Source organism: Nerophis ophidion, linkage group LG27 (genome assembly GCF_033978795.1).
Source record: "Nerophis ophidion isolate RoL-2023_Sa linkage group LG27, RoL_Noph_v1.0, whole genome shotgun sequence".
NCBI lineage: Eukaryota > Metazoa > Chordata > Actinopteri > Syngnathiformes > Syngnathidae > Nerophis > Nerophis ophidion.
Genome location: NC_084637.1, coordinates 1980223 through 2000908, shown reverse-complemented (window position 1 = coordinate 2000908; position 20686 = coordinate 1980223). Strand labels below are relative to the sequence as shown.

Sequence of the window (20686 nt, the reverse complement as noted above, 5' to 3'; positions counted from 1 at the left end):
ACTGTCTGCCGTTTGCCCTGAACAGTGAAACCCGTAAAGAGAACACCTCTCCAACTTGCCAGACATTGGCCCACTCAAGTTGGTTACAACGAACTGCATTCAGAGTGAGACCCCGATGAGGACGACGAGCATTCAGTTGAGCTTCCTTGAAATGTTTTTTTCACAGTTTTTGCAATGACTATTTTGTTAAGTAAACCGACTGTTGCAGCAGCTGTCAGGGTGGCTGGTCTAAGACGATCATGCAAGTGATCATGGATGTACTGCCAAAATCTCTGAAACTTCTTCGTAGGCAGCTTATGGTAGAGAAATGAACATTCAATTCACGGGCAACAACTCAGGTGGACATTCCTGCAGTCAGCATGCCAAAATTTGCAACATCTTTAGCATTGTGCTGTGTGATAAAACCTCACATTTCAGTGTGGCCTTTTATTGTGGGCAGCCTAAGGCACACCTGTACAATAATCATGCTATTTAATCAGCACCTTGATATGCCACACCTGTGAAATGGGATGGATTATTTTGGCAAAGAAGAAATGTTTGCTTAGACAGATTTGTGAACAATATTTAAGAATAGGTCTTTTGAGTATACAGTAAAGGTTTTAGATATTTATGTTCAAATTATTAAAAATGGGAGAAAAAAAAAGTGTCACAGTTTTTCAATAATTCAATAAAAAAAAATGTCCCCTGGGGCTGGTCATGACAGAAAACAAAAGGGAACCTTTGCACTAATTTGCCTGTCCTATGTTTGAAATCTATCACGTCTACACTGTTCTATCGCTGCTTTGTTCCTGTCTTATTTCGGGATTTTCAGATCATTTGTATTGTGCAAAGCGATGACTGTCTTTCCTTGCTTGTGTGAGGACTGATTAGTGATCACATTAATTTCATTTGAGCAAGTTTTCTGTATTTGGATGGCCATTTGTGGCTAAATTAGGCATAACCCCAAGCAAGCATCACAGAAACGCATTGCTTCCTACAGTCGACTAAACACATACATACTTTACTTAATATTAAACCCTGTGACGCAATGATATTTGTGCCCCAAGAACATGTAAAGTGAAACAGGTGGAGTGAGTTTGTGGTATAGCCGTCTTAGAACTGGCTCGACTCAGCTACTCAACACCATTACTTAAATTTGCTATCCTGGAAAAGAGGTAATAGAGTGCAGCCCGAGTTACTGCGCATAGAGGAGATTGACCTACTGTACATCCCAGAGCATGTCACTGTACAATTTCCATTCTTATGATGAATGCAAGCCACACTGATTTACTTCATGTTCACACTGTGTGATGGAACATAGATTGAATTGCAGTAACAATGCAGCGTACAGTATTTGCGGTATTGACGTGCCCTCACATCATGTTGTTGTCATGGCAACAGTTAGCTGAAATTTAATGTCACTATAAATAATGTTTGTATATATTGACCAGAAAAACAGTAGACATATATATTCAGTTTGTATTTATTACTGTAAAGCTTTACAAATGACACCACAACTCAATTAATTTAAGAAAATACAAAGCTTTTCCTTAAAATTCCTCCTAAAGTTTAACTTTTTCTCCATGTTTGCATTTGGGACAGAATGACATCAGAGTAAAATTCGAGTTTAAAGGCGAGAAGAGGTGAGACACACTTTGTTCATTACCTGTGCTATTCTGCGCACCCCTCTACCTCTGACCTCTTTATTTTCGTAGAATTTTGCAATTCCGTCGGCCTCTCAAGTTGGACGACCTGAGGGCAAAAGCTAAGGTGGCTTTTGGTCAGATGATGGATCTTCACTACAGCAACAACGAGGTAAAACCAAAACGTTTGAGACCATTATTAGCCCGGTCTGTCATTTAAGATAAGCAACACACTCACTCAGCTCTCTTTGTTAATGTTGTCCGCTGGCTACTGCAGCTGGTGATTCCACTGACCGTTCAGGATGACTTGGACAAGGCAGTGGAGCTGCTGGATCGGAGCATTCACATGAAAAGTCTGAAGATCCTCTTGGTGCTGCAGCTCTCCTCACAGGTCATTTGGCTTTAGTCACACACCAAAAATATACCAGGAGATATAATGTGATCTCAACTTGTGCTACACTTTGAGAATCCCTGGTTAGGGTTGCTCAATATGAACAATATTTGATAGAAGCTATAACATTTTGGCCTACAATATATTGATAGAATCAAGATCGGTGCTGTGTGTTGCAAAACTAAGGGAGACAAGCTGCAACAGGATGCAACGGACATGTTGTCAATGCAATGTAGCGTCCTAATGTCGAATGCAGTTAATGTCTGTCCATCCACAGTGCCTAGCGCTTCTTTTACTCTAATGCTCCATGACAGTGAATAAACTACATTTCTTTCAAGTAGCATCATCACTAAAGGAATGGAGGAATAGGTAAACATGCGACACTAAGCAAGAGAGTAGGAGGAGATAAGAAGCCATGCTAAGTGCTGAATTAACTTCAATGTATAGCAGCAAAACAACAGAAGTGCTTATGTGTTGTCATGCTGGTTCTCTTCCTGTCGTAGCCCGCGTTGTGGCATATTCCTCCAGGTACAGATAAATCACTCTCTTTTAAAAAAGCACCCTTAGTAGGTAGAGATGTCATATCGGCCTGCCGATATTATCGGCCGATAAATGCTTTAAAATGTAGTATCGGAAATTACCGGTTTCAAAAAGTGAAAATAATGACTTTTTAAAACACCGCTGTACGGATCGGTATACGGACGTAGGGAGAAGTACGGAGCAGTTGCGTCTCCCAGTCAGCAGCCCCTCCGCTCTCCCACACACAACACAGGAGTTGCAGCACGACTGCAGCATGAGAGGAGCATAACAACACCAAGAGTGTCTTTTTGCCGGTGCTGTAGCCCGGCTAACAAGCGAGCTCGCTTGGTGACTAACGACACCATGTCTATGGTTTGGGATTGTTTTAAAGTGTCGCTGGCGGATAAAAAAAAAGCTGGCAATTTGCAATGACTGCAAAAAGTTGGTTATGCGAAAAAGAACCAAGACGTCTTCCTTTAATACGAGCAAAAGCAGGCGACAGCCATCAGACCGTATAGTACATATGTTCCTTCTTGACTGAACTTAAATGTAGGATATATTTATATTATTCATATATGATATATATTATTATTATTAATATCCATTGTGAGCGAACTGTGGTGCTGAATGTCCCCCAGGGATCAATAAAGTACTTTCTATTCTATTCTATTCAATTTGACAACCTCTCCCCTTTTCAAGAATAATAAAGAGATACATGATACAAGCGGAAGATGGATTAAAAGCAAAGACCGTAAAAAAGTAGTACTACACAGTTGTCGCTTAAAGGCCTACTGAAAGCCACTACTAGCCACCACGCAGTCTGATAGTTTATATATCAATGATGAAATATTAACAATGCAACACATGCCAATACGGCCTTTTTAGTTTACTAAATTAAAATTTTAAATTTCCCAGGAGTTTCGTCTTGAAATCGTCGTGTAATGATGACGTGTACGCAAGACGTCACGGGTTTTTAGGAAGTATGAGCACTATGCACACACACAGCTAAATGTCGTCTGCTTTAACGGCATAATTACACAGTATTTTGGAGATCTGTGTTGCTGAATCTTTTGCAATTTGTTCAATTAATATTGGAGAAGTCAAAGTAGCAAGATGGAGTTGGGAAGCTTTAGCCTTTAGCCACACAAACACATGGTGATTCCTTGTTTAAAATTCCTGGAGGTGAAAATTTACTATGGATCAGAGCGCGGTCAAGCGAACAGGAAACACGACGGAATGTCAACCAGCAGGTTTTGGTGAGAAAATTGTGGTTAAAAAGTCAGTTCTTACCGGAGAAAAGCTGAGCTTATGCCGTCCATAGCTGCTGTCGACTCCCCTGAGACACTGCGCGTCAACACACCCGTGGACACAACCTTCCGACTATCAGGTACTGTTAAACTCACTAAAACACTAGCAACACAATAGAAAGATAAGGGATTTCCCAGAATTGTCCTAGTAAATATGTCTAAAAACATCGGAATCCGTCCCAATGCAATTGCGTGTTGTTTTTTTTTTTTCTTTTTTTTTTTTTTCTAGTCCCTCGCTATCAATATCCTCAAACACGAATCTTTCATCCTCGCTCAAATTAATGGGGAAATTGTCGTTTTCTCGGTCCGAATAGCACTTTTTGTTGGAGGCTCCCATTAAAATCAATGTGAATATGTGAAGAGCCCCCACACTTGCGACGTCATCGTCTGCGACTTCCGGTAGAGGCAGGGCATTTGTCTTATCACCGAAAGTTGCGAACTTTATCGTGGATGTTCTCTACTAAATCCTTTCAGCAAAAATATGGCAATATCGCGAAATGATTAAGTATGACACAGAATGGACCTGCTATACCCGTTTAAATAAGAACATCTCATTTCAGTAGGCCTTTAAAGACCCCGCCGGAAAAAAAAAATACAACAAAAACCACCCCATGGCGAAAGCCCACGTTTTGGTCAGGGACAACGCACACATTATGGCAAAAGATACGGTGGAGTTTGGTGTGACTAGTCTGCCCTCCATGGCACGCACTTTGCAGCTTGCTGTGAACGTAGGCGCCTTGTCTCAACGCAGCACTTCAGAAGCTCTGGCTGACTGCTAGGCCACTTTAAGCATTCACCACCAGCTTGCAGCACATTTTTTGGTACTCATACATTTATCGGGACGTAAATGCTGAATTGAGAAAATGGGGGGATCTAATATATAATCATTTACTGTGACATGCTGAACTTACGACTACAATAATGAATGACTTTGACAGTCTTTATTCAATCAATTATAACTTATTAGGTTTGTCTTTGTAAAGATGAGTAAGAAACAGATCAGTCTTGTTAAACAGCTTATATGGTGGATACATTGTACAACTTCAGTGTTACAATTTTCAGTTTGAGGTGGAATTTACAATGTGCATTTTTAATGTTTATAGCTTTGACCTTTTTCTGTTTTTACAGAACTCTTCCTGCAATATGGGCCTTCTGCCTTCCTCTGAGGAGTTGGACAACACAGGATTCAGAGTCCCAGATAAGAAGAGCTTACTTGGATCATTAGGTAGGAAAATGACAATATTTCTACCGAATCACCTATGAGGTTTTGCTACCCAGTTGTCATGCTAACAGAATTAGCTGACATTAGGTCTTTTTCCGCCTAAATTACAGGAACTTTAAGTTCTTGAAACCTTTGGTTCCTGGAACTATAGGTTCATGGTGACCTGTGTGGTTTGTTTGTCCACCGCATTTCACAGTTTAGAGTAAGTTTTACAAATCAGGTGGATGAAGTAGTGTTTTTTTTAAATATATTTCTACACTGATACCATATAAAGTAACAGACAATATTAGGTGATATTGATTTTACTAAAAGTGTAGGTAAATAAACTACAAATCAATATTATACAAAACTATGATTTCGTTTTCGAAGTTTTACCGGATTTTACATTAACATCAGAAAGTGGTCCCCCGAGCTAATGATGAATTCATCAGGGGGTCAGGCGATCCCTTATGGTCTATTTCAACTGTAAATAGCAACATATAAAGAACAAATGTCAGTGTTTATCCTGCGGCAACAAAATAAACACATCAGATTTAGCGTGTGAGCATTAGCATTCGGTTCACTCGAGTTGAGACGAATCACTACACGAGAGGCGTGTCACTTACTATTTGTACTGCATGTAAAAAAAGTAAATAGTTTAATATTTTTAATTTGCTTTTGTTCTACTCGTCATTTAGCTATAAGGTCAGAATCGAAGTCGCCGCTTTGAAGTCTGGCTGAAAATGTTGTATTCCTCTGTAAATATGTGTAAGAAAAAAAAGAAAGTCAGTCCACCTTTCGTAGCTTCGCCTATTGAACTGAATTTGGGAAAGAATATAAAACAGCATTCTTCTTCTGATTCGTTTTATGGCGGGTTGCGACCAACGTTATTAGGTGCATACCCCATAAACAGCTTTAAACTGCACACTCATTTAAATAAACAAGTAGTCATCGCATACTGTAATTGCGGTTGAAACTTTAAATACAAAGTTTTAGAATCACCCCCTTTCTGTGTTTAACCAATCAGCGGTCGACAGCACAGCCCGCCCACTCTAAAGGCTTGAATATACTCATGCGTCACGTAGCTTGCGTGCCCTCTGACGGCGTCTCGTTTGATTTATAGTTCTTCCCTGGTGGGGGGCGCCAGATGTGTAATTCTCTTCCAAAACACTAAGAAGCAGTATGTCCTGACATAACAACCACAGCTGTTGACGACTAAATATTTACCTTCTCGTGAAGAGTGACGAAAACCGCAACAGTAACATTTTTGTCTACACTCGAACTAATCATTCAAAATCAGGATTTCACTTTTAATGGACTCTTTTATTCATAAACCAGATAAAAAGATATTTGTGAAGATGGACTCTGCAACTTTTTAACGAGTCGTGGCAAAGGACGTTATTCCTATTTGCATCGCTATATGGACATTCGGGACATTGGACAAGAGAAAACTATCATGTAATCATAAATAAATACAATTGTTAAATAACTATTAATGAAACATGCCTGTGTTAATATTTATGGTCATGTGTTATGGATTTATTGCAATAAAAGTTGAAAAAAGAATGTCAGACTTTGTGACTTCTTTTGGATGCTATAACATCAAAATTAAATGAAAAACGGCACATTCAGTAATTGAATTCTAAAACGCATCGAGATATTAAGTACACAATAACCGTTTTCATGCAAATATTTATTCACTGTTGTTTTATTTCGTAGAACAATTTGTGCATTTCAAACCTTGAGTATGCTGTCCAATGGTCGTTGACCCTCCTCTTCAAAAGCTGACCAATCAGAGCTCTGTGGTCTGCGTCGGCATGAACCTAGAATTTTTGGAAGGTGCACGCAGGGCTTGCGGGAAGGTATGCAGGGGGAGGGGACAAGACGGCCTCGCTGACAAGCGTTACGTGATGCAAGTGTAAACACCAGGCTTAAGGTTCATAGAACCTTTCAAAAGTCCCACCTCGCTACTAGGAACTAAAAATAGTTACTGAATAACCAAATCTACCCAGGTAGTTTTTGGTGGAAACACAGAGGATACTTCATTTACCCGGGTAAATGGTAAAGTTTCTGAAAAGGTTCCTGTTGTGGAAAAGGGCCTGTGTTCAAGGGCTGCGTGTCACTGTTGCCGTCAGTAAATCCAAGTGTTTCAGAGGCACAACATTTTGATATAGAAATAAACATTGTGTCTAACTGGTTCAGGATCTCATTCAGCGGATCGTAGCTCTCCTCCACCTGGATATATTCCTGACGCACTCCAGCAGGTGGCGAGGAATGGATCCTTTACAAGTATCAACAGCGAAGGAGAGTTCATTCCAGAAAGCATGGACCAGGTGCTCCTCTTCAGTTCAGTGCTTAAACCTTCCAATTCTATGTGCATGGGTGGAAGTATCATGAGTGCATACTTTTTTCCTCAGATGCTGGACCCATTGAGCATGAGCAGTCCGGAAAACTCTGCGTCTGGTAGTTGTCCTTCTTTGGACAGCCCTCTGGACAGGTTAAGACACATTGGCAGGCGAAATGAGCTTGCATATTACCATACTTGACTGACATGTTCGTCTGTTAAACAGCGACTACCCAAAGTCGAGGATGCCAAGAGCACAGAGCTACCCTGACAACCACCAGGACTTTTCAGGTGCAGGTACTGTGTATATACGGTGGAGGAAGTCATTATTTCATCACCTGTTGATTTTTTTAAGTGTTTTTTTTTTTTTTAAGTCATTTTTGTTAATCAGATCGAGACAGAATATCAAAAGGCAAATCTACAAAAATACATTTTAAATAAGTGTTATAAATTAATTTGTATATTTCATCCCCTACTAACCAGCAATAATTCATTCTCCCACAAACTAAAGCACACTCATGTCCTCTCCTGTCCTTTCAGCGAGAATCATAGTGAAAAAGAAACTACTGTTTGTGCAATGAATGCTTCCGACTTTTCCCACTAAGCCGTGCTGCCCTGGTTAGTGTTATAACCCACAACATTTTGACAAAGATGGTGGACAATCAGCAATCACTCGCTCGAATCTCAGACATTAGCATAACTTTCCTTCCCAGTAATGAAAATCTATTGCAGCGATCACAGAAAATGGAGCTAAACTACTTTACCCATGGTGTTCATTCTTGAAATGTGTGTTTCAAAGGGTAAAGTTGCGATGTGCATGTTTCGCCACCACATAGACTGCACATGAACATTTTCCGAGAAAAGATTCCTCCTGCTATTACTTTTAAGAATCACCCTGATGGATAGCCAAATTAAATGAGAGAAGTCTGAAAAAGTGTTGCTTTCCACCACAAGCTACCTCTTTACTGTTTATAAAAAAAATACTTGCATCCATCCATCCATTTTCTACCGCTTGTCCCTTTCGGTGTCGGGGGGGTTGCTGGAGCCTAACTCAGCTGCATTCGGACGGAAAGCGGTGTACATCCTGGACAAGCCGCCACCTCATCACAGGGCCAACACAGATAGACATCATTCACACACTAGGGACCATTTAGTGTTGCCAATCAACCTATACCCAGGTGCACGTCTTTGGAGGTGGAAGGAAGCCGGAGTGCCCGGAAGGAACCCACGAACCATGCAAACTCCACACTGAAAGATCCCGAGCCCAGGATTGAACCCTGTACCTTTTTGTATTGTGAGGCACACACACACTAACCCCTAACCACCGTGCTGCCCAGGCTGTAACATAAAATGTGTAAAAAGTGAAGCACTGAATACTTTCCAGCAAAATAGGGCCAAATGTTTTTACTTGAAGAGATTAACCTTGAAATTTAAATTTTAGGTTTTGATGATGAATTGTGAAAAATACATCCTTATATTCAAATTAAAAAGAAGTTCACACAATTTATTTCTAGGTTGAATATAATTTCAAAATTTGCCCTCATTATTTAGAATTATTTAAAGTTTTCATTTTCATATGTTTTGATATCTTTTAGCTTCTTGTTTTTCAGATTAAAACCATATTTTACAGTTTGTGGGGTTTTTTTCTGTTTGAAACTTTTTTTTTTTTGCATTGGGCATGACTTACAGCTCAGCAAAAGGGTAAGAAAACTTAGGAAATATTTCAGTTCATCCCAACACTTTATATAGGCCACACCATGCGATTGTCAGTGAAAGAAGCGGTGCCAGTGGGACTTGGAGGCTGTTTTAAACAGCATTTAGGTCAAATTGCAGAACTGGAGTGACAGGTTATTACAAATCATGCACTTCAAAAGCTTTTGAAGTGCATGATTTGTGAATGTTGTCTGTCAATCTCTGTTGGCCCTGTGATGAGGTGGTGACTTGTGCAGGGTGTACGCCGCCTTCCGCTCATGTGCAGCTGAGATAGGCTCCAGCATCCCCCGTGACCCCAAAAGGGACAGGCGGTAGAAAATGAATGGATGGCCCATGAGCGCTGTATTTTGCTAGCTATTTGCAATGATGGCGTCTGGCTCTGCAAGCTCTTCTTGTAGAACTAGCAGTGGTGATGTGCAATACCACTGATTTTCTTTCCGATCCAAGACACCGATACTTTGTGCTAACATACCTGTTGTGACTGGAAGAATTGTCTTAAAAGTGTAGTGTCTTACTGCTCTCGGGAAATCATCTTCAAATGATATCAAATCACAGGGTGAAACAAATGATGGCGGTATTCTGCACTGAATGTGTTATACTATTTATAATCAACTCTATATGTTGTGTCACTTGGGGTGTAACGGTACGTGTATTTGTATTGAACCGGGGGTTCCAATTCGGTTTGCAGGTGTACCGAACGAGTTTCCACACAAACATGAAGTAACTGCCTAAGCTAAAGTCCTAACAAGCAGATCCGCTCTGTTCTGCCTCTGTCTCCTACACAGCACCCACACAACCATCTGATTGGTTACATATACAGCGGTAACAGCCAATCAGCACTGCGTATTCAGAGCGGTAACAACCATCAGCAGTGCTTGTTCAGAGCGCATGTAGTCAGCGGTTCAGCGTCGAGCAGATAGGTGTTTAGCAGGTGAGCAGCGAACTCTCCCCAAATTATAATAAACACCTCCCAGTCAACGTTCTAGATGAAGTTCTAGAAACAAACTGCAGCTCAGCTCGCTCGCGGTCCTGCCTTGAGGTGAAGACTAATTAACTTTTAGCGTAACGTTAGCTCGTGTGTGTGTGTGTGTGTGTGTGTGTGTGTGTGTGTGTGTGTGTGTGTGTGTGTGTGTGTGTGTGTGCGCGCGTGTGCGTGTGCGCGTGCGCGTGCGTGCGTGCGTGCTAGTGATATAATAATGTAAGTGCATCATAAAGCCTACATGAACTCCATGGTGTTCAGGGATGAATAGTCTCTCCTATTGCTGTTGTACTATTTTTTCAGCTATAGTTACATTAATCATTGATAATGTAGCAGTTTAGTTTGAATGGCAGGGTCCCTCATTGTGTGTTAGCTCGTGTTTGTGTGTGTGTGTGCGCGTGCGTGCGTGTGAGTGTGTGCTAGTGATATATTAATGTAAGTGCATCATAAAACCTACATGAACTCCATGGTGTTCAGGGATGAATAGTCTCTCCTATTGCTGTTGTACTATTTTTTCAGCTATAGTTACATTAATCATTAGTAATGTAGCAGCCTAGTTTGAATGGCAGGGTCCCTGCTATCACATGTTGATAAAAATATAACGTTTACATAATAAAAATCAACTACAGGCTTCCCAAATTCTGCATTAAATTAAGCATGATGAGTTGACTTGAAACTGTTTAATGTTGCACTTTTTATATATAGAAGAAAAGTTTTGTCATTTTATTTAATCTGAGCAACAAGTTGAGGCAGTTTAATGTTGATTAACATGGGCAGAATTATTATAGTGTTCCCAATGTTAAGAGGATGAAGCCATTGTTTACAAATTCGCTAAATAAATAACCAAAAAATTAATATTTTGTTGTTTTCTTACTGTACCGAAAATGAACCGAACCGTGACCTCTAAACTGAGGTACGTACCGAACCGACATTTTTGTTTACCGTTACACCCCTATGTGTCACCCAATAGCCAACAATGATATGATTCATACACTTGATGTTTTGTATTACTGAGTGACTCATTTGTCAGTCATTTTCTTGAATAAATAATAATAATAATACATTTTATTTGGTATACTTTGCAGAGTACTCAAAGACGCTTTACAGGATAAAAAAATTAAATATAAAAGTTCAAAGTAATAATATAAAATACCGGAAATATAAAAGCAGTACATTGTAAAATACTTAAAAATACCGGAAATTTACAAGACAAGACAGAACACTAATCACTGGTTAAAAGCAGATCTGAAGAAGTGTGTTTTGAGAAGGCTTTTGAAGGTTGGAAGGTCTGAGCAGTCACGGATGGGTTTGGGAAGGGAGCTCCAGAGGGTGGGAGCAGCGATGGAGAAGGCTCTATGCCCACCGTTCCAGAGCTTGGTTCTGAGTCGTGGGGAAAGGAGGTTGGCATCAGAAGAGCAGAGGCTGCGTGATGGCGGTGAAGCAGGCTGGGGGGCCTGGTTGTGGTGGGCTTTGTGGCTGAGGAGGAGGATTTTAAAGTGGATCTGGTGAGGAGCGGGGAGCCAGTGGAGTTTATGAAGGACTGGGGTGATGTGCTCACAGCAGCGGGTATGGCCGAGTTTTGAATTTATTGGACTTTGAGAATCTTGCAAGATGAGCCTTAGAGGATGCTGTTGCAGTACTGGAATCTTGAGGTGATGATGGCATAGATCGGGGTTTCAGTGGCAGAAAATGAGAGGGATGGACATATACGGGCAATATTTTTGAGGTGGAAGAAAGCAGTTCTTGTAATGTGGTTGATATGGTGTTCAAAAGAGAGGTTATTGTCCAGAGTGACTCCGAGGTGGCGGATGTGAGTGGAAGGAGACAGAGTGCAATTGTCGACAGAGAGGTGGAGGTTGTGAGCAGTTTTGGTGAGGGATTTGGGGCCGATGATGAGCATGTCAGATTTGTCACAGTTGAGTTTGAGGAAATTGGAGTGCATCCATGATTTCATTTCAGTGAGGCAGTCAGTCGGGGTGAAGACAGTTTTGGAGGAGATGGACTTTGTGGAGACGTGTAGCTGGACGTCGTCAGCATAGCGGTGGAATTGGAGGTGATGGCGGCGATGATGTAACCAAGGGGGAACATGTACAGACAGACCGAATGACTGCGCTTGTGCATTACGTACGTACTTAGGCAGAAGAAAAAGTAGTTCCCACCAATTGCATTTCATTTAAAGAAGATCTCAATGATTTAGTCAATTGACACTGTGTCCATGTTATCAATATAAATGATCTGAAATAGAACTCATGTATCAATGTATTTAATTTGACAACTTGTCCCAAGTTTACTTTTGTCATTTTTCTTCACTCTTTTTCTAAATCCCAAGCTGATTCACGGGGCGCTCAGACGCAGCGGTCTCTAACTCACCGAGCTTAAAGAATTTGCTTGAGAGAGAAACGGTGTCTTGATTTTTAAGTATGTTGAAAGAATTTACAAAGAATCTTTCATATGCCTTTGATACAAAATGTTAAGTTGAACTGAATTAGTTCCCAGGTTCCCTGAAGGCAACGTGATATGGGACACCCCTTATCGTTTTGCTAAGCTGTCATGAATCCTCGCCACTCATCCTAAAACAGGGCCACGAGTTTGAATCTAAAGAAACTAAGAACTAAGATTTAAATCTGAAAAAATACAGAAGCTTAAATATCAAAGTACCGAATGTGAAAAATGAAAATGAAGAATATAAAAAACATTAATAAGTGTGAATCAAAATTATATTCCACCTTAATATCCAAAATCAACATGGGATGGACATATACACAACCCCCACTGTATGTATGACCGCAACACTGATGATAGCATTTTCTGATGTTTTGAGCAGCGCTCCTCATCTTCTCCCTGCTTCTGTAGATTACGACATTCCAGTCTTTGACAAGACAGGAAAAGGAGGCACGTACCCTCGCCGATACGGTGTTCCCTTTGGTCTTCAAGATTACAGTGATGGTGCGCATCCATCGGTACTCCACGCTGAAACATTGGAAGATGCAAACGTCACACATGTCCTCTCCTTATGTTCATCAGGGAGGAAGACCTTCCCTCGCGCTCGCCGGACACAAGCACACGGCCTGCGCTCACCTGTCAGCTTCAGTCCCACAGAGCAGTCTCCAAGCACCAGCAGCGGCAGCAGCGTCTTCACCCCCGACCTGGAAGATGCTGCCGGGCCTGCCAGGCGTCCACGAAGAGGAAGTGACATTGAGGTCAATCAGTCAGCCACCCCGAACTTGTCCGTCATGGACATCAGTCCACCCAGCCGCTGTGAGTTCCCACTTTAATGTCACAACTATTTGTTCCACCTTGATCACACACTGTGTCTCCAGCGCCTCGTGCACCCACCAACTGGCGACTGGGGAAGCTGCTTGGCCAGGGTGCCTTCGGACGGGTTTTCCTTTGCTATGACGCAGACACTGGACGGGAACTGGCTGTCAAACAGGTCCAGTTTGATCCAGATAGTCCTGAGACGAGCAAGGTCAGAATTGTCCTACCTTGTATGCTCTTTCCCCTGCGGTAGGACGGCGGCAATTGTTCTTCTGTTACGAGCAGGAGGTGAGCGCGCTGGAGTGTGAAATTCAGCTGCTAAAAAATCTTTGTCACGAGCGCATCGTCCAGTACTACGGGTGTCTGCGAGATACTATGGAACGAACACTCTCCATCTTCATGGAGTACATGCCTGGAGTAAGTCTTCATGTCCTCTGAACTTTGCGTTAAGCTCTGCATGTTTCACTTAGTATGCCTCTTGTTGCTAGGGCTCCATAAAGGACCAGGTGAAGACTTACGGTGCACTGACGGAGAACGTGACACGTCGTTACACTCGGCAAATCCTTGAAGGGGTTTCCTACCTTCACAGCAACATGATCGTTCACAGGGACATCAAAGGTGCGACATTGCATTTGATGCCTGTTATCTGCAGGTATTTGGACCAGGACCTACATGTATCTGAAGGATGAGAGCCTCATCGAAACTCTTGTGTCTTCAGGGGCCAATATCCTCCGAGACTCTATCGGAAACGTGAAGCTGGGAGACTTTGGGGCCAGTCGACGGCTGCAGACAATATGTCTGTCAGGAACGGGAATTAAGTCGGTGACTGGCACTCCCTACTGGATGAGCCCGGAAGTAATCAGTGGCGAGGGTTATGGCAGGAAGGCTGACATCTGGTAATGCGACATTATCAGTCATTCATTTTCTACCACTTATTATTCTCTTTATAGTCACGGAGAAGCTCAACTCTGTACTAGCTCTGAGAAAAGCGGGGTACGACACACAAATGCTCCCCTGTCAAAGACGGGAAAGGATTTAATAATTTTGTCCACAGTTGTGAAGTGAATTGTATTTTTTATAGCGCTTTTTCTCTAGTGACTCAAAGCGCTTTACATAGTGAAACCTAATATCTAGTTTTATTTTATTTTTTTTACATTTAAACCAGTCTGAGTGGCACTGGGAGCAGGTGGGTAAAGTGTCTTGCCCAAGGACACAACGGCAGTGACTAGGATGGCGGAAGCGGGGATCGAACCTGCAACCCTCAAGTTGCTGGCACGGCCGCTCTACCAACCGAGCTATACCGTTAAGCAATACAATCAAACCCATTTAAGTTGTCCCCGTTTATGTGGACATGTCTCTAGCTGCGTTCCATTACCCCTACAAATGCGCAAAACCTAATTATCGCATTAAGAAACTGGTTATGGAAACGCCCATAATGCAAAAAACCTCTCAAATACCGCTTAAGCATTTTCATGAGGTGGTTTTTGAGACGTATCGATACATGAGGTTTTTCTCAAAACCATAATGGAAACACTTTTTTCGCATTTAGAGGACACCTAAAGGGCGAATCGTCAGGGCGTCCATGCAGGCAACGAGGACAGACGGGTCTCCTTGGTCTCACTTTCGATCGGTCGGCCCAGGTCGAGCGAGACGCCATCGCCGCACCAGACCGTCTCGCGGGTCCCTTCCCCGCAATAGGAGCCGACCCCCAGCCTTACGACAATGCAACACACCCTTGAATGAAAACACCTACATGTCGCAAATGTCCATCCATCCGTTTTCTTTGGCTTATCATATGTCGGTCGCGGGGGCAGCAGCCTAAGCAGAGAAGCCCTGACTTCCCTCTCCCCAACCGCTTGGTCCAACTCCTCCCGGAGGATACCGAGGAATTCCCAGGCCAGCCCTGCCCTAAACACCTCCCTAGGGAGGTGTCCGGGTGGCATCCTGACCAGATGCCCGAACCACCTCATCTGGCTCCTCTCCATGTGGAGGAGCAGCGGCTTTACTTTGAGCTCCTCCCGGATGACAGAGCTTCTCACCCTATCTCTAAGGGAGGGACCCAAACTCATTTGGGCCGCTTGTACCCGTGATCTCATCCTTTCGGTCATGACCCAAAGCTCATGACCATAGGTAAGGATGGCAACCTAGATCGACCGGTAAATTGAGAGCTTTGCTTACCGGCTCAGCTCCTTCTTCACCACAACGGATCGATACAGCGTCCACATTACTGAAGACGCCGCACCGATCCGCCTGTCGATCTCATGATTCACCCTTCCCTCATTCATGAACAAGACTCCTAGGTACTTGAACTCCTCCACTTGGGGCAGGGTCTCCTCCCCAACCCGGACATGGCACGCCGCCTTTTTCCGGCCGAATGTCATATTTTGAAATAGGAAATATTGTTTTTTTTGTTTGTTAGTTTTTTTTGTTGTTTTTTTTGCGAAACACTGCAGTGTAAGACAGCTGGTCTCGACTGACTCATCAAGTGCAGGTCCGCAGTTTCTTTCTTGTTTTTGCTGTGTGTGTGCAAGGTGGTGAGTGACAGTTCAGTAAGTTACTTTCTTCTGTTGTTCTACTTGCGTTCGTAAGCAAACAACAGTACCCTTTTTTGTTCAATAAACCGATTACTGATGATGACCTCCATCCACTTTTTCTAATGTCTGATAGGCGCTATATTTGTAATTAATCAGTTGTGCCCATCAGGTCCATCGTGAGTTACCGGTCGATTTTTTTATGTTGTTCATTTTCACTTTAATGGCACAGTGCTGCATGAGAGACATAACAAAGTCCTTAGACTGAAGAAAATGTGACAGTAGTCATGTCTTTACTGTGTGAAGTGTCCAGCTTGCAGTCTCATCCTCAGACAGCAAAGTAGCACACATGCTGCTACTGCTTCTGTCTAGAGATGTCCAATATTATCGGTCGATAAATGCTTTAAAATGTAATATCGGAAATTTTCAGTATTGGTTTGAAAAAGTATCAGTTTCAACAAGTAAAATATATTACTTTTTAAAACACTGCTATGTACACAAGAGCGGCAATAAAACTTAAAGGCACTGCCTTTACGGGCCGGCCCAATCACATAATATCTACGGCTATCCCACACACACACACAAAGGCCGTACAGGTCACACTGAGGGTGGCCGTATTAACAACTTTAACACTGATACAAATATGCTCCACATTGTGAACCCACACCAAACAAGAATGGCAAACACATTTCGGGAGAACATCCGCACCGTAAGACTACAGAACAAATACCCAGAACCCCTTGCGGCACTAACTCTTCCGGGACGCTACAATATACACCACCGCCCCCCCCCCAACCATGCCCACTTCAACCTGCTCATGCTCTTTCAGGAAGCGTATGTCTCAAATTTCAAGCTGCTGTTTTGAGGCATGTTAAAAAGAAATAATGCACTTTGTGACTTCAATAATAAATATGGCAGTGCCATGTTGGCATTTTGTGACATAACTTGAGTTGATTTATTTTTATAAAACCTTGTTACATTGTTTAATGCATCCAGCGGGGCATCACAACAAAATGAGGCCTAATGTGTTCATTCCACCACTGTTGATATTGGTATCGGTAATTAGGAGTTGGACAATATCGGATATCGGCAAAAAAGCCATTATCGGACATCCCTATTTCTGTCTTTTATAAAAAACAACTAATCCACCAAAAATGCCCCCTGTGACCCATGGTTGAAGGTCACTGCCCTATGACAATTGGCCTTCCCCACTTAGGGTCAGCCTTGTGGATGAGGGAAACATGTTCTATAAGAGTGATTGTCAGTTATTCCAGCAAGGATCTGCTCTAACGTGTGTGTGGTTGTGTTGTCAGGAGTGTGGGATGCACTGTTGTGGAAATGCTGACCCAACGACCCCCCTGGGCGGAGTTCGAGGCCATGGCGGCCATCTTTAAGATTGCCACGCAGCCCACAAACCCCATGCTGCCAGCCCACGTGTCAGACCACTGCAGAGACTTCCTCAAGCGTATCTTTGTGGAGACCAAGCAGCGTCCTTCTGCGGATGAACTGCTCAGGCACATTTTTGTACATTAAGACGAGAGCGCCGGCCAGTTTGGACTTTGCCTGACAACACACCAACCTCTCAGCTTGCTCGCTGGAAGCATATTGGACCAGGAAGATGGTTGGGTGCTTCGTACCAAACTGCTAAAGACACGAGTCTTCTCTTTTTGCACCTTAATTTCTCAAATAAGGAGGAATCAAGCGCGTTATGAACTCTCAGAAAACTGCTCCCCCTTTTTTTAACGCCCTCTCTTCAAACGTTGGTGTCGTCGTTGTGGACCAGACCCCAGAATGTAGTCTCCTGCTGGTGATGACCTGGACTTGCTGCTAACAAAAACCCCATGCAGACAACATTCTCCACTTGCCTGCCTTCATCTCGCCTTCTTTTTCAGTTGCCATCTTGCCACGTGCCTTTTATTTTTTTCAGTTTCTCTACATAGCCTGGAGGAGTTTGTGTCACGGTCACGTCAAGTCCCGCAAGTTGACTGCTTGCGGTCACATCTCACGGCTGCAGAAAAGTCTGCTTCTTCCCCTTTCGCTTTGCAAGATCTTGATTGACAAACTGCTGTGTTGCAATACCACAGTGGGGAAAATAGGAAGGAAGCCCCTGCTGAGACAATCTATATTTTTAACGGCAGGTTTATTGTTGAGAAAAACAGAATAGTTCAAACAAGTCCAGAAAAAATAACCCTAAAAAGTTTAGAGTGAGTTTTTGTATTTGAAGTTGTGGAGAAAAGCTTGTTGGGCAGCACAAAGATGTTTGTGGGAGTTGGTCATCAGGGTTGTCCTACGCATTCCTTTGTAGGTTGAGTGGATGCCAAAGAGCTCAAAGTTGGCATCATCTGACCACGTCCCATTCTTCCAAGCCTTGTCTGAAGTTTGCCAATGAAGACCTCAATGACTTGGACAGGCCTCATCACAGTCCATGACATGTGCTACTTAGGCTTTCCCAACCGTCATCAACCAGCGCCTCCTTTGTAATTCTGGGCTGGCCCCGCACCTTTCTTAGAACCACCTTTACTCCACAGGGGGAATTCTTGCATGGAGCATTTCCGAATGATTGCGTCTACAGTGTTTTTTTTTAAAACCAATGTTCTTGTTGGTCTCGTTGCTTATTCTAGTCTTGTGCAGGTCCACAATCTTATCCCTGATTTCTTTTGGCAACTCTCTTTCTTTCCCATGCTGGTGGACGGTCATTTGTCCACATCCATGGAGATGAGGTATCCTCTTCTGAAGGACAGGACTGTGTGCTTCTTTGGCATGTGAGCAGTCTGGTGGTCAAAAAAGGGGATCAAATGCAACATCGCTCTTGTTTACTATAAACCTTATCAGCAGGGGATGAAATGCTTCTTACTTGCAGTGACACCATCAGTAACACTCCTTTTTACGGCTTGAGATTGATGCCTTAAATGTTCCTGAGAGCCGGACCACAGCGATGTCTGCTTTGAAACATTCATAATCCATTCAAAAAGGCCCACTTTGCTCTCATCTGACCCAACTGCAGGCTCCATATTGACCCTGTGAAGCCTGATATCTGCAAGAATTACAGCACTTGGACTTTTGCTGCGGTTGAACGAAGTCAACTCGGTACGTTTTGACGTGGGCCACCACATGGTACGAAAAAGCCACTAATACACAAATGTACCCCCTCCATAGATTTGTCCAGAATAATGCAGGACATGTAGGATTCCTCTGAAGGCACTTAACATGCACTATGACAAACTTTAGTGGCCGTGTTGCGTTTAAATCCGGATGCACTATCTTTGTCTCACTGAGTGACGTTCAATTTCATTTTATTTTTTGATGTCCTCTTCACTTGTTTCTTTGCACATAACTTTGTCCGTGTGTCTTTGCAATGAATGTAAGGTGTCCGACGCCCTTCTTCACACCAGTGGATGAACTCACCACCAGTATTTGTCTGTACGCCTGTGTGTAACTACTGGCTATGCCCAATCGGTGCCACCCATAATGCCTGGAGCGTTCTCATCACCAGTGGAGGACACTGATGATTCAAGTCTTGTACAAATGTAAAAAAAAAAAATGAAATGTACCTTTTTGTTTTTGTTTTTCTAAAGTCCGTTTTGTGTGTCTTGTTAAAGAAGCCATGTTTATAATTCAAATTGGTTTGTGACCAATACGCCTGTTTATATCAGATCTGTATATCAGTGGTACGTATAATTTTTTAATATATATATTTTTATTTCACTTGGGAAGATTTAATGCATGGTCGGTCGAGACAAATGCAGCAGTGCCGTTAAACTCTCTCGGCCAAATTCTGCAGTAATGCAAAGAAAAGCTGGTTGTTTGTTATTATGACGGTGAAGAGTAATAAAAGTATTTATTTCATCTGTTGGATTGATGTCTCTGTACACTTTAGGGCTGCACCAGACGTTTTTTTTCTTGAATCCATTCATCTAGTGCAGATCTAATTTCACCCATTTGGGTTAAAAAAAAATTTTTGCAAACCAGTAATTATAGTCTGCAAATGATGTGTTGTTGTTGAGTGTCGGTGCTGTCTAGAGCTGGGCAGAGTAACCCTGTAATACTCTTCCATATCAGTAGGTGGCAGCCGCTAGCTAATTGCTTTGTAGATGTCGGAAACAGCGGGAGGCAATGTGAGGGTAAAAATGTATCTAATGCATAAACAAAAGGTGAGTGCCCCTAAGAAAAGGCACTGAATCTTAGGGAAGGCTTTGCAAAACGAAACAAACTGAACTGGCTACAAAGTAAACAAAAACAGAATGCTGGACGACAGCAAAGACTTACTGTGGAGCAAAGACGGCGTCCACAATGTGCATCCGAACATGACATGACAATCAACAATGTCCCTACAAAGAAGGATAAAAACAACTGAAATATTCTTGATTGCTAAAACAAAGTAGATGCAGGAGGTATTACTCAAAGGAAGACATGAAACTGCTACAGGAAAATACATAAAAGAAAAAGCCACTAAAATAGGAGCACAAGACAAGAAGTAAAACTACAAACAGGAAAACAGAAAGAAACCTGTCAGGTTTAAGCACTGAACTATCTAGTAGACAGAACAAGAAGCAAGGAAGCAGGCAAAGACAGAGTTCAATTTTGCTCATGAGGAGAACGCATGGAGCTGCACACTCAGTTACAGTCTCACCCTACGCTCTGAGGAACAGTCCACGCGTTCCTCTATTTATTCAGTTTGGCAGTTCCCCAGTTACTAGCTGAGGGCTGCTTTAAAGGGAGGGGTCACACATCACGCAAAGCTTCTCTAGTACGCAAAATACGTGACGGAATGGGGCCTTGTGATTGTGCCCTGTCCCTGCTTTGTCTGCTGTTGATATGACT

At 42.6% G+C, this 20686-nt stretch overlaps 1 protein-coding gene across 5 annotated transcripts in view; it reads left to right on the top strand.

Annotated features, from left to right (window-relative positions):
• map3k2 (mitogen-activated protein kinase kinase kinase 2) overlaps window positions 1–19711 on the top strand; it is a 31246-nt gene extending 11535 nt beyond the window's left edge. For 2 of the 5 annotated variants that reach the window (XM_061889308.1, XM_061889310.1), the window contains 14 exons: window positions 1582–1622; window positions 1695–1794; window positions 1900–2013; window positions 4968–5064; window positions 7243–7373; window positions 7458–7537; window positions 7611–7675; window positions 12930–13022; window positions 13101–13334; window positions 13397–13545; window positions 13620–13751; window positions 13823–13952; window positions 14053–14230; window positions 17179–19711. In XM_061889308.1, the coding sequence (XP_061745292.1) occupies window positions 1582–1622; window positions 1695–1794; window positions 1900–2013; window positions 4968–5064; window positions 7243–7373; window positions 7458–7537; window positions 7611–7675; window positions 12930–13022; window positions 13101–13334; window positions 13397–13545; window positions 13620–13751; window positions 13823–13952; window positions 14053–14230; window positions 17179–17398 (1764 nt within the window). In that variant the 3' untranslated portion in view covers window positions 17399–19711. Of the gene's footprint in view, window positions 1–1581; window positions 1623–1694; window positions 1795–1899; window positions 2014–4967; window positions 5065–7242; window positions 7374–7457; window positions 7538–7610; window positions 7682–12929; window positions 13023–13100; window positions 13335–13396; window positions 13546–13619; window positions 13752–13822; window positions 13987–14052; window positions 14231–17178 lie in introns of all 5 variants that reach the window. The other 3 variants (XR_009804600.1, XM_061889309.1, XM_061889307.1) reach the window with 3 other exon arrangements.
• The last annotated feature ends 975 nt before the right edge of the window (window positions 19712–20686 follow it).